Raw genomic sequence first — 12,757 nt, 5'->3', positions numbered from 1 at the left:
AGGGAAGTAACCACTCTTTCCAGCCCCCCCCCAAAAAAAATCACTGCTTTTCTGGGTTGCTACCCACCTCCCCTGCATTCTCGTTTCCATGGCTGCCTGAGTCCCTCAGGAGGCTGGGGTGATAGCTGGGTGCTAAGTGCTTGCCTCCTGTGCACAAAGTACTGGATTTAATCCCCAGCACCGTCAATCAAACAAAAGAATGGGTTCTCTATCAAACTTGGAAGTGCCAAGGGTCTGTGTGGGTTGGGTGGATGGGTCGTTTAGCTCCTTTCTAACTTTTCTTCGGCCTCTCTATCCCAGCTCATCTTTGCGAGACAAGTGTCTTATCTCAGTAGTCTTTTGCAAACACACCTGTAGCCCTCCTGCCTGACAGCTGCTGCTCGGCCCTCCTATTCAGAGAGGCCCGGCTCCCGCAGACAGCTTGCTCAGCCACGTGGGTTTCTTTGTAGGGAGAGTAGTTCTGCTATAAAGCACTATGCCCTTTATCCTTCTCCCGGAGACGGTTGTTAAGTGAGGGCGGAACAGTTGGAGGCTGGGTAGCATGAGGAGGATATCTGCCAGGGAGCTTATCTTGGTTGCAACGGGACTGATAGATAAGTAAACATGCTAAAAGTCATAAAAGCCAGGCTTGGTGGGGGCACATCTGTAATCCTTACTCAGAGGGTTGAGGCAGGAGGATGTGAGTTAGGAGTTAGACTGAACTTGCTTAAAAGGATTTTCTCAGTGTTGGGTTTGGTGTAGCTACAGGTTGCAGACTTTGTGGGAAGAATACTGTACGAGTAGACTGTAGTCAGAAGTGCTGGTGTAGACCTCACTTTTCTAAGTGTTGGCTGTATATGCAAATACAAATGGAAGTGTTAATTGTATATATATATGTATATATATATTTATACAAAATATATGTGCACAAATTATATAAATATATGTGTATCTATGCACACAGTCTCATATACATATATATGAGGTTTTTTTGAGACAAGCTTCCACCTTGTATATATATATATATATATATATATATATATATCCATATATATAACTCCAGCTGTCCTGTAACTCACTATGTAGACTAAGTCTGGCCTTGGACTCAGAGATCTGCCTGCTTCTGACTCCCAAGTGCTGGGATTAAAGCATGTGCCCCTATATCTGTTGTAAGTTTTTATTTAAATTTGAAAAAATGCCACAGAAAATGACTAAATACACCACTTGACCCTGAAGTGAACCTGTTACAGAAAAGGATAGTACAGATGGATCTCCACGTCTGAGGGTTGTAGTCGGTGTTTTTCTCTATATAATGGTATAGAGTTGGTCTGTGGAATTGGAGTTTTGAATTTGAACCTTCCTCTGGATAGATGCTACAGTCCTCATGGGATACTGGGCAGTGGCGGGCAGCTCCAGCTTGCAGTCAGCTTGCAGGTCATGAGTGGTGCTCTCCCATGGGTGGTGCGGTCTACCCGATGTGAAGTGGCTTGGTGTAGTCAGTTAGAGTCTCCCCAGCCTTGGGAACAAATGCAGTTGTCCACCTTCAGCTCAGGGCATGTCCACCACAGCAGAAAGCCAATCCTTTCTTTGTATCATATATCTATAGCTGTACACTCATACGCACACATGTATACCATATATAGCATGCCATATGTATAACATATACATGCTTATCATACATGTGTATATCACTTGTGCATATTATATATCTCACACATATCATGTATGTCAAATGTCTGTCATACATGTTTTCATGCATATCACACAAATATGCATATAATGAATATCACACATATATATCATGAATATCACACAATGCATATCATGATATGTACACCTTACGTTTATATATCATGTATACCATACATATATGTACATCATATATATCGTGTGTGTGCATGTGACTCCCAGTCTGTGAGGACTTAATAGATTTTCCTCTCACAGCATATTTCTGGAGCAGGTAGAGGTAACATTCAGATTTGGGATGAGGCCCAGGATAAAGTAGTAGCAGGAACAATGCTTAACACGGTGCTTTTTTGTGATCCAGGCAGCACTTCAAGTAACAGGCATGAAACTCATGCAATTCCCTCAATTACTTTTACAGGGTAGTGTTATTCTATTCTATACAAGGTAGTGTTATAGTATATAAGTTATTTTATTTTTCAAATAAGGAGACCAGCAACACCAGAAGTTTAAGTGACTTTAAATCACATAGTTTGGAAATGGTAGCGCCAGGGTTGAATTAAAAATTTGACTTGTGGGACACTGCTCTTGTTTCCCAGGTCTTGTTGTAGCTGATGCTGGGGAAGTGGGAGGAGTTTTTTGTGAGAATCCAGGAATGTGACCTGAGGCTCCTCGCCTGTGACTGCTCCTGTCTTAGTCACTTTTCTATTGTTGTTTTAAGACACCATGACCAAGGCAATGTAGAGAAGAGTTTATTGGGGGCTGATAGTGCCAGGGGGCTAGAGTCCATGGCCATCAGGGCAAGGAGCATGGCAACGGGCCGCAGCTGTGGTGCAGGAACAGTGGCTGAGAGCTTGTGTCTGCAAGTAGCAGGCCGAGAGACTGCCAGCAGGAAGAACCGTGGAACTCTGGGTGCGAACGGCCGCTGAGTGTTCAAAGCTTGGTGAGCTGTTCTTTAGGAGAAAAGAATATAGAGAGAAATGCAGAGGTTGGAGACCCAGCCTGGGAAGTTTCAGACGGAAGCAAAGACTTTCTACTAGGCCATTTGTGTGAAGACTCTGTGGTTCTGGTCAGCTGGAGCTTGAAGAATGGGCTGTGATTAATAAGAGACCAGAATTACTAAAGTAAAATCTCTGCTTTGCTGGGACAGTTGATTCTGGTCAGTTGGAACTGAGAATTTGGCGGTGATTAAGAAGAGACCAGCATCGCTGAGGCGAAGCCATCTGGGAAGTGATTCTTCAGAGTCAGTACACTGAGAGTCTGTGTTCATGAAGTGGCCGAGGTTGTTCCTTGTGCTGACAGCTGGCCTTGGTAATGTGTAAGCGTCCCCCAGGTGGTACTGGCGAAGGCATGAGGGGGTCGTGGAGAGCAGCTGGGGCTTAGCGCTACGAGAGACCAGAGAGTCCATTGGTGAAGGTACAGCCTCTGTAGCAGCTAAAGGCCTAGGATTGAAGGGATCATACAGAGAAGTTGAGACTTGGCACCTTGAAGAGAGCCCAGGAGAGGGTAACGGTGAAAGAGCAAGCCAGTAAGCAGCATGCTTCCATGGCCCCTGCGTTGGCTCCTGCATCCAGGTTCCTGCTCTGTTTGAGTTACTGTCCTGACCTCCTTTGAAGATGACTTGTGATATGGAAGTGTAAGCCAAATAACCCCTTTCCTCCCCAGGTTGCTTAGGTCATGGTGTTTTATTCCAGCAACAGAAACAGCTCAGAACAGGACCATTCTTGTTCAGACCACCCCAGCTCCCACGCATGGAAGCAGGAGGTTGTGTGCCGGCTGCCCGACCTGGTCTGCCCTGGACTCACAAGTGTCCTTTCTTCTGTCTCCCTTTTAAGGTCGCCTCGTGGGCGCTCTGGATGCGGTGCTGGATTCCAGTGCACGTGTTGCTCCATTTCGGATCCTGCTTCAAGTTCCCGGGTCCCAGGTTTATTCTCCCATAGCATGTGGTGAGTTACTGACTGGATCAGACATTTACTGGGCCATAGCCACTGGTGAGTTTTGTTCCAGGTGGAATGTTCCAATCCTAACCAGCGAAGCATGCGAGTGTCTGCATGTCAGTGACGTTTGAACGGTAACACCCTGGAGCCTTCCACAGTCCTCTCTTTCGCCTTCACCTTCTTCTCTTCCCCTCCTGCACCCACTTCTCTCCCTCTTTATCCTCCTGTTTCCTGGGTTTTGTTTTGTTTTTTTCTCCTTATCCTCCATGTCTCTGCTTTTAACCACCATAGTACGCAAACGCTGTGGTCTGGGTGTGCCATGTTCCAAGAGGTCCCAGAGCATGACTATTGCTCCATTTGAGTTGAACCATTTGCTTTGTAATCTTGCTCTGACCTGTGTGTGCCCGGGTGTGTACACCCACTGTACTGACACAGAGGCGAAGTCTGAGGGCTCTATCTGATTTGGACAATATTCTCTCCTTGTTTCACACAAGGGAGAGAAGAACATGTCTCTGCCATGTACTGAAGGAATTTAGAAAACACCCCACTTCTCAGAACAGGACTTGAGGTCCTGTTCTTCCTGGTGTTGCATTGAACCCCTAGGGTCGTCCCGAATGGAGCTGTCACACCCCAAGAAGCACTGTATCAATGAAGCCTAATGTCTGTTTTATTCTATATGAGTAATATATTTAAAAAATAAGAACCTATCACCCGAGAGCCTTTCTTTGAATGCTGGAGTCAGTGTTAACCTTCGATCTCTGTGTGCCCATGGACATAGTGTCTCTAGCTTTGCACTGGGTACAGTAAACTTTGCTCATTGCCCCCTGCTCAACAGCGATAGTGGGCTTTTCCCTTGGAAAAAGCAGAAGTTTGGAGAAACTTCTCCTTCCTATCTGCCATCCCATCCTAAACACTGTTAACACCTGGGCATGCTCTTGTCTGCCATTTTTTTTCTCATAACTAGGGCAGATTGTTCCAATTTTAAAAAATGATTTATAAAGCAATCACCTTTCAGCGCTACTAAGATATCTGTTGCCTCAAACTCTAGCCGTCCTGAATACCTTCTGGTTACACCAGATGGACATTTTTCTGATCTGCTTTCTGAACAAACAAGGATGGTTACAAAAGTAATTTTATAAAAGCCAGCTTATCTGACAGTGCCATTTTATAAAGAAAATGTTACATTTAGTTTCAATAGAAAAAACTAAAGAGGAATAAGACTTCAGATGCTTAGACTAGAGATTGTTTTTTCAAAAAGGTTGATGTCAGGTTAAGGCCAGGGTCTTTGTTTAACAGGACGAAGCTAGAGTTGCAGTGTTTGAAAAACAGTGACAGTATTCTCTGTCACCTTTTGGGACAAGCGTATCAGCATATTTTCCCTTCTGCTTCTCCTATCTCTCATTAAAAACTTGCTGTTGATATTGCAAGCCCCATTCAGACCTACAATGATATTCCACTATTATTTTCTGACACGTGTATGTAGGTGTGGTGTGGTTCTTTGCATAGTATGTACGAAGACCAGAGGATGATACCGTATGATTTTGAGACTTGGTCGCTCACTGAACCTGGAGCTCTCTACCTAGGCTCGACTGGCTGGCCAGTGAACCCTAAGGATCTGCCCTCTCTGCCGGCTTCTAGCTCAGGTTGCAGATGCTGTTGTCTCTCGCCTTTGTGTGGATGCTGGTGATCTGAGCTCAAGTTCTCACGGCTATGCAGCCAGTACTTTATCCACGGAGCCGGCTCTCTCCCCGGCTCCTATATTTCCTGTTATTGTCTCAGGTCTTTGTGCTGATGTAATACTTGCAGTCAGGTATGACTTTTCCCATCCTGGAGCCCTCATTTTGTTTCATTTCTTTCCTGGGGGCCTAGAGCAGCACTTCTTAAACTTTTGGGGGTTGAATGACCCTTTCACAGGGGCCACCTAAGGCCATTGGAAAACACAGATGTTTATATTACAGTTTGGAACAGTAATAAAATTACAGTTATGAAGTAGCAACAAAAAGAATTTTGTGGGTAGGGGGCTCACCACAACATGAGAAAATGTACTAAAGGGTCACAGAATTGGAAGGGTGAGAACCACTGGACTAGAGTTTCACTGAGTAGTCCTGGCTGGCCTGGGGCTCTCTCTAGACTAAATCAGCTGACTTTACCCTCCACTCCTCACCCCGCCCAAGTGCTGGGGTTAAACGTCTGAGTTTCCCACTTGCTTTTCCGTGAGTTTCAGTCTGGCTTTGATCATTTGGACTTGAGTTTTGTGCATGGTGGATAGATAGGGATCTATGTTCATTCTTTCACATGTTGATATCCAGTTATGCCAGCACCGTTTGTTAAATATGCTTTCTTTTTTCCTTTCGATATTTTTTGCTTCTTTGTCAAAAATCAGGTGGTCGAAGGTGTGTGGATTAATATCCGGGTCTTCAGTTCAGTTCCTTTGGTCCTCCTGTCTGTTTTTATGCCAATATCAGGCTGTTTTCAGTACTGTAGCTCTTGTGATGCCACCAAAAGTTCTTTTATTGTATAGGATTTTTTTTGGCTATCCTGTGTTTTTTGCTTTTCCATATGAAGTTGAGTACCGTTCTTTCGAGGTCTGTGAAGAATTTTGCAGGGATTTTGATGGGCATTGCATTGAATCTGTAGATTGCCATTTTTACTATGTTAATTCTGCCTACCCAAGAGCATAGGAGATCTTTCCATTTTCTGGTGTCTTCTTCAATTTCTTTCTCCAAAGATCTAAAGTTCTTGCCATACAAGTCTTCCACTTGTTTGGTTAGAGTTACTCTGAGATATGTTGTGCTATCTGTGGCTATTGTGAAGGGTGATATTTCTCTGATTTCTTTTTCAGCCCATTTATCATCTGTGTACAGGAGGGCTACTGATTTTTCTAAGTTAATCTTGTATTCTGCTACATTACTGAGAGTGTTTATGAGTTGTAGAAGTTCCTTGGTAGAATTTTGGGGGTCGCTTATGTGAACTATCATATCATCAGCAAATAGTGAGAGTTTGACTTCTTCAACACATTGGCACAGGAGACTGCTTCCTAAATTTAACCCCAGTAGCACAGACACTGAGAGAAACAATTAATAAATGGGACCTCCTGGAACTGAAAAGCTTCTGTAAAGCAAAGGACACGGTCAACAAGACAAAACGACAGCCTACAGAATGGGAAACTAACTAACTCCATATCAGACAGAGGTCTGAGCTCCAAAATATACAAAGAACTCAAGAAATTGGTCATCAAAAGAACAAATAACCCAATAAAAAATGGAGTACATACCTAAACAGAGAACTCTCAACAGAGGAATCTAAAATGGCTGAAAGACACTTAAGGAAATGCTCAACATCCTTAGCCATCAGAGAAATGCAAATCAAAACAACTCTGAGATTCCATCTTACACCTGAAAGAATGGCCAAGATTAAAAACACTGATGACAACTTATGCTGGAGAAGGATGTAGGGTAAAGGGAACACTCCTGCATTGCTGGTGGGAGTGCAAGCTGGTACAGTCCCTTTGGAAGTCAGTGTGGTGATTTTTCAGAAAATTAGGAAACAACCTTCCTTAAGACCCAATAATACCACTTTTTGGTATATATCCAAAGGATGCTCAATCATGCCACAAGGACATGTGCTCAGCTATGTTCATAGCAGCATTGTTTATCATAGCCAGAACCTGGAAACAACCTAAATGCCCCTCGACCGAAGAATGGATAAGGTAAATGTGGTACATTTACACAATGGAGTATTACACAGCAGAAAAAAAATAACAACACCTTGAAATTTGCAGGCAAATGGATGGAGCTAGAAAACATCATTTGGAGTGAGGTAACCAAGACCCAGAAAGACAATTATTATATGTACTCACTCATTAATGGTTTTTCAACATAAAGCAAGGGAAACCAGTCCACAAATCACAATCCCAGAGAACCTAGACAACAATGAGAACCCTAGGAGAGACATATATAAATCTAATCTACATGGAAGTAGAAAAAGACAAGATCTCCTGAGTAAATTGGGAGCATGGGGACCTTGGGAGAGGGTCGAAGAGGAGGGGAGAGGCAGGGAGGGAAGCAGAGAAAAATGTAGAGCTCAATAAAAATCAATTAAAAAAAGTTATAAGCTAAGAAACGTGTTTGGTTTTTCTTTTTGTTTTGTTTACTGCTTAGCTAGCTATTTTCCTGCTTTCTGCTGAATAATGCATCATGGATATCTTGTTCTCTGAATGTTTTCAGACTTGTAGATGTCTGCTTTTGGCTTTTGAATTTGGAGTACCACGTCCAAATATAGTCATAGCCACACATTGACTTGGTGACTGTGGTTTTCAGGGTCTTCTAGTGTTTGATGTGACAGTCGAGATTTCTGCTTGTCTCATTACCTGCTCCCCACTTGTGGATCATAATGCTTTTCAAACATGCAACACTGCTTTTATGACTGGGCTAGAATACTTTGACTAGAGTCTGTTATTCCCCTAAGCTCAGTGGGTTAGCCATTTTTTAAACAGACTGTCCTCTTGGCGATCAGCACAATGGTTTCTTTAATCATTGCAGGAAATTTTTCCTATGATTCTGTACATAAATTTTGCTTTAGATTCTTTTCCCTGGCATTTATTGCATCATTCTCCATAAAGACATTTTCTATTCGATAGCTTTTGGTGGTATTCCACCTCTATTTGTTTTTCTTTATCTTGTTAAGTCTGTTCTCTCCATTCACTTCATAATTCTTTCTTGAGCTAATAATTCAGTTTTCAGCAGATATTCTGTACCTTGTGCTTTAACTTATTTACTAGGGTTTGGGAGTCAGGTTTTATTTGCAGTTCAATGTCTCGATCTCGCTTCTCATTTCTCCTACTTCACCATCTCCTCTGAGTTCTTGTGCTCTTGCTTTGTTCTTGGGAGCACGGAGCATTTGCAGAGCACCTCCCTTTCTCCCCAGGGTGTTCCATTTTCTTCTGTCCATGTCTGGAACCATACGTCCTCATCTGTCTGTGTTCTTTGCCGTCCTGTGCGGTACTGCTCCTCATCTCTCATGCTCAGCACCCTCCCTTCTGCTGCTCTGTTGAGTGTTGACATGCTGTGACTTTGTGCTTGGGTTATGGGAGGAGAACAAGGAACACTGATGTTCTGCTAGACGGGACATGGGAGTGAGCATCCCCTTCACTCCTCACAACTATCCTGGAGCGCCCTACCTCGAGCAGAAGCATTTGGCCACCCCCTGGATTTGAAACCTTGGGCGTGACTGTTTGGAGTTTTGTCTCCTTACTACGTTGGCTGCAGAGTACTCCCAGAAGCTAGGTAGATGTCAGCCCGAATTTCTGCTGTATCCGTTGAGTCTACACACTTTGGAAATACAGCTGCACAGTACAGTTCTTAACGTCTGCAAGGCCCCATGACTGTAGCTCAGTTGCTTCTTCCAGTTCTTCAGCAGATGTCAATTGCTCCTACTTCTCAGTACTTTCCAAGTCATCTTTTCACTTAAAATTTTCAGAACACTGTCCATGCCCCCTTCACCCCACTCCCCAGATTCTTTTCAGTTGAAGTGTCTGGATCCTACTTCACACCAGGCAGCTTCCTAATGTGGGGGATACTGTGGAGAATGTGTCAAATGCGGGCTCCCTCCACCCAGCCCTACAGAGCCATGGGAGGTACACGTAGCGGTACGGGAAAGACTCGTACAGGGAAGAAGTGGGCTGTGAATACTGCGGAGGACAGAGCGGCTAGAAAAACCCTGAAGGGGGTGCATGTATGCACCTTTTATGCTGTGTATTTCCGAGTTTCCTGCTACTGCCTTCTGTGACTGCTCTGGCTTCCCACCATGCCAGGGCAGCTGTCCTATGCAGCAGAACCCATTCTCTTTCTGGTGATCCAGGATGGCTTCCTGCAGTTTTTGTCTGGCTCGATTTGTGCTTTGGACTTGACACAGGCTGGGTCTGCAGAGGGTCACCTTCTGCTACCATCTTGCTTGCAGAAGGTCCCCCAGACAATGCTTATCTTTTCAGCGTGTTTTTCCTGTTGAGAAATGTGAGCACATTCAGGCTGGGATCTGTGAGGTCAGTGGAGACGCTGAGGTCTTCGTTGACAGTCACCTGGGCATCTTACACTCTGATTCACTCACCGTAGTTAATACTGAATTGTGACCTGAGCATTGAGGAAGGACCCCACACCCATGGTCTGGGGCCTCTGGTAAAGTAGAATGCTGTAGGAAGTGTCTGTGTCCAACCGGGAAGAGCAGTCTGCAGGAACAACCCAGATCTTCACTTAAGTGTGACTGTCGCATGGTGGACTGACAAGGCTGAGCGGAGCCTTTGAGAGTGGAGGTCAAAGGAGATGGGTAGATTGTCTCATGGGTCAGTTATTTTACTTGGCAAAAGATCTGAAGATCATCAAGGTTCCGGACAGAGACAGGATACCGTTTTAACAGCATGGACCAAACAACCGTAAGACTCTAGAAAGACAGGCAGTTTCTGTGACTAGGGAGCTAAAGTCAGTTCTTGCGGGAGAGACACCGAATTGTTGGAGAAGTTGCAGACAGAAATGGACCCAGCCTTCTAGGTCAGAACCCAGATATTTCCTTCCTTAGCAATAGTCACCTGCTTCTGTGCATTCCCACGCTCTCCCACCACTGCCGTTTGTTTCTTGTCTGCCTCCCTCATGGATGTGCTAACACTGAGAGTCTTTCTGGACAGTAACCTTCTGATGCCCAAGACAACACCGAGTATGTCACCACCAGGTGAAAGAGTTGGGAAGAAGGGGACTCAGGCTCCCCTGTGAGGTGACATGGGTTCACGTGGCCTTGGACGAAGAGTATTTTGTCTTTATCTGAAGCACAGACGGACAGCAACTCTGCTGTGTACTTTCCTAGAGATTTGGTGGTCCATGGACTGATGGAAGCATTCCAGCACACTGATGGCAGGCCAGGCTTGGTGGGTCACTGCGTGAAGGGCATTTCTGACTCACAGAAATTCCAGCTTAGGTGCTGGTTTCAGCCTCAGTCATTTCAAATGAGTCTTGGGCCCTTTCTGGTAAGTCAGGTGTGCTGGCTGGCTTTCTACAACTTGACACAAGCTAGAGTCATCAGAGAGGAGGGAGCCTCAGGCTGCATAGCGTGTTCTTGGTGATTAATGAGGGAAGGCCCAGCCCATTGTGGGTGGGGCTATCCCTGGGTTGGTGGTCCTGAGTTCTGCAAGAAAGCTGAGCAAGCCATGAAGAGCAAGCCAGTAGGCAGTGCTCCTCCATGGCTTTTGCTTCAGGTTCCTACCCTGACCCTCTCCATGACGGATTGCTGTCTGTGTGAATCCAAATAAACCCTCTCTTCTCTAACTTGCCTTTTGATCGTGGCGTTTGCTACAGCAATAGAAACTCTTTAAGATGCCAGAAAACAGGCTTTCTGGGGCACATTGCAAGTCTCCTTGTTAAACAGGTAGAACCCAGAAGGCAGAAGTTATGAGTCTTAAAAGAAATTTTTTGCTGAGCTTGGTGGCCCAGGCCTATAATCTCAGGTACTCTCAGGAGTTGGAGTCAGGAGGAGTGCAAGTTCAGGTCCTGCCTGGGCAGTGCAGGTGGACTCCTGCCTCAAAATACAAAGTCGGAAACTCTCATTGGGCTACACTCTTCCTTCACAAAGAATGCTGAGTAGACACAGGGAGAGGAGGGTCAGTAATTGCTGGGAAGGAAAAACTGAAAAAAGTGTGTAGCTTGGTGTGTAACCCTTGCCTAGACGGATGAGGCTGGAGGTGCTCTGTCTACGCTAGGGAAGAAATGCAGGAAAATATCGGTAACAGTTCATTATCATAACCTTTTCCTTTGATGGGAGGGGAGCTAGCCCAGGACCGGCGCGTGCTGAGCCAGCACTGCACCACTGAGCTGCATTCCCGCTGGGGCTCTGTTTACGATGGTGTACTTCAGGTGCACTGCTTTTCGTGGCCACCACGGATCCTTCAGACTCGTCATTGTTCCAAGCTGAATCACCGTCCAGAGGAGACAGCTACTTCTGCACCTTCCTGCCACATGCCTCTGGCCACCACCATCCTGTTATCTATCTCTGGATTTGACTCGCATCTCATTGGTGAAATCATGCATGATTCATCCTTTTGAAAGCGGCTTGTAATGTCTTCTGGGTCCATTCATGTCATCGCGTGTTCTTGGTCTGTTCATGTCATCACGGGTCAGAATTTCGGGATGGTAATCCAGGGTATGACTGCTTTCATTTTGGAATTAGACATCTAACAGTTGGCCCATGAGTAGGAAGAGGACACGAGGCACGGAATGAGGAGGGCAGAATACCAGGAGCTAATTCCTGGTCAAGTGGAGAGGAACAGGTTGGAGCGGTGGTTCTCAATCTTCCTCATGCTGTGACCCTTTAATACAGTTCCTCATGTTGTGGTGACCCCCAACCATAAAATTATTTTTATTGCTACTTCATAACTGTAATTTTGCTCCTGTTATAAGTCATAATGGAAATATCTGATAAGCGACCCTTGTGAAATATCCCACAAGTTGAGAACCGCTGAGTGAGGGTCTGGACCTTGCGGAGTGGATTCCTATGCTGTGGCAAGCTTTGGGGCTCTCCCTCTAAGGACGAGGCATCCCTGTCATTGCAGTGTCTGGTGCTCTGTCTTGTCCTGCACTTGAAGTCCAGGCCACCTGGGCCACGCTGTCCTCTGTACTGGCTGTCCTTATTTCCACATGACATGTCCTGGTAATTTTCAGTGGTCCTCAGTGCTGTTGCAACAATGCTGCCACGCACATCTTATTCATCACCATGTCTTTGAACACTGGGTGGATTGTTTGTTGTCCACATTTGATTTCTAGGAAGCACACAAAGAAAGAAAGGAACAAGAAAGAGCTTCTGCAGGGCTCTGAGTTATCTGGTGAGAATCAGTTTTCAAGAGTCAAATTGCTTATGCAATAAGGTGACTCCTTTTACTGTCAGCCGAGGCCTGGTGGGGGCTGTGTCTTCCCTGGTTCCTGGAAGAAGCCATCCTAGAGCCAGTGCAGAGGGGGCTGTGGAGCTCTTCTCAGGAGCATCTTAGCTTTGTACAGGACTTTCCACAATGCCCCCGTTCCCAGACCTTAATTTGGACTTGAACTGACTTGAGGAGTTCATAGCTGCATAAGTGCAGAGTCTCCCTGCTTGCTTGCTGGGTCTACTCCATGGGATTGAATAAA

The 12,757-nt window shown here is 45.3% G+C and overlaps 1 protein-coding gene across 3 annotated transcripts in view; it reads left to right on the top strand.

The window, feature by feature from the left end:
* Nucleotides 1–12,757, top strand: part of Tbc1d8 (TBC1 domain family member 8) — a 106,059-nt gene that overhangs the window by 49,853 nt on the left and 43,449 nt on the right. For 2 of the 3 annotated variants that reach the window (XM_085679549.2, XM_085679547.2), the window contains exon 2: nt 3,498–3,653. In XM_085679549.2, coding sequence (XP_085535675.2) covers nt 3,498–3,653 — 156 coding nt within the window. The remainder of the gene's footprint in view (nt 1–3,497; nt 3,654–12,757) is intronic. The other variant, XM_085679548.2, reaches the window with a different exon arrangement.

Source organism: Myodes glareolus, chromosome 18 (assembly GCF_982192425.1).
Source record: "Myodes glareolus chromosome 18, mMyoGla1.1, whole genome shotgun sequence".
NCBI classification, from domain to species: Eukaryota; Metazoa; Chordata; class Mammalia; order Rodentia; family Cricetidae; genus Myodes; species Myodes glareolus.
This window is presented reverse-complemented; position numbering and strand designations above follow the sequence as displayed.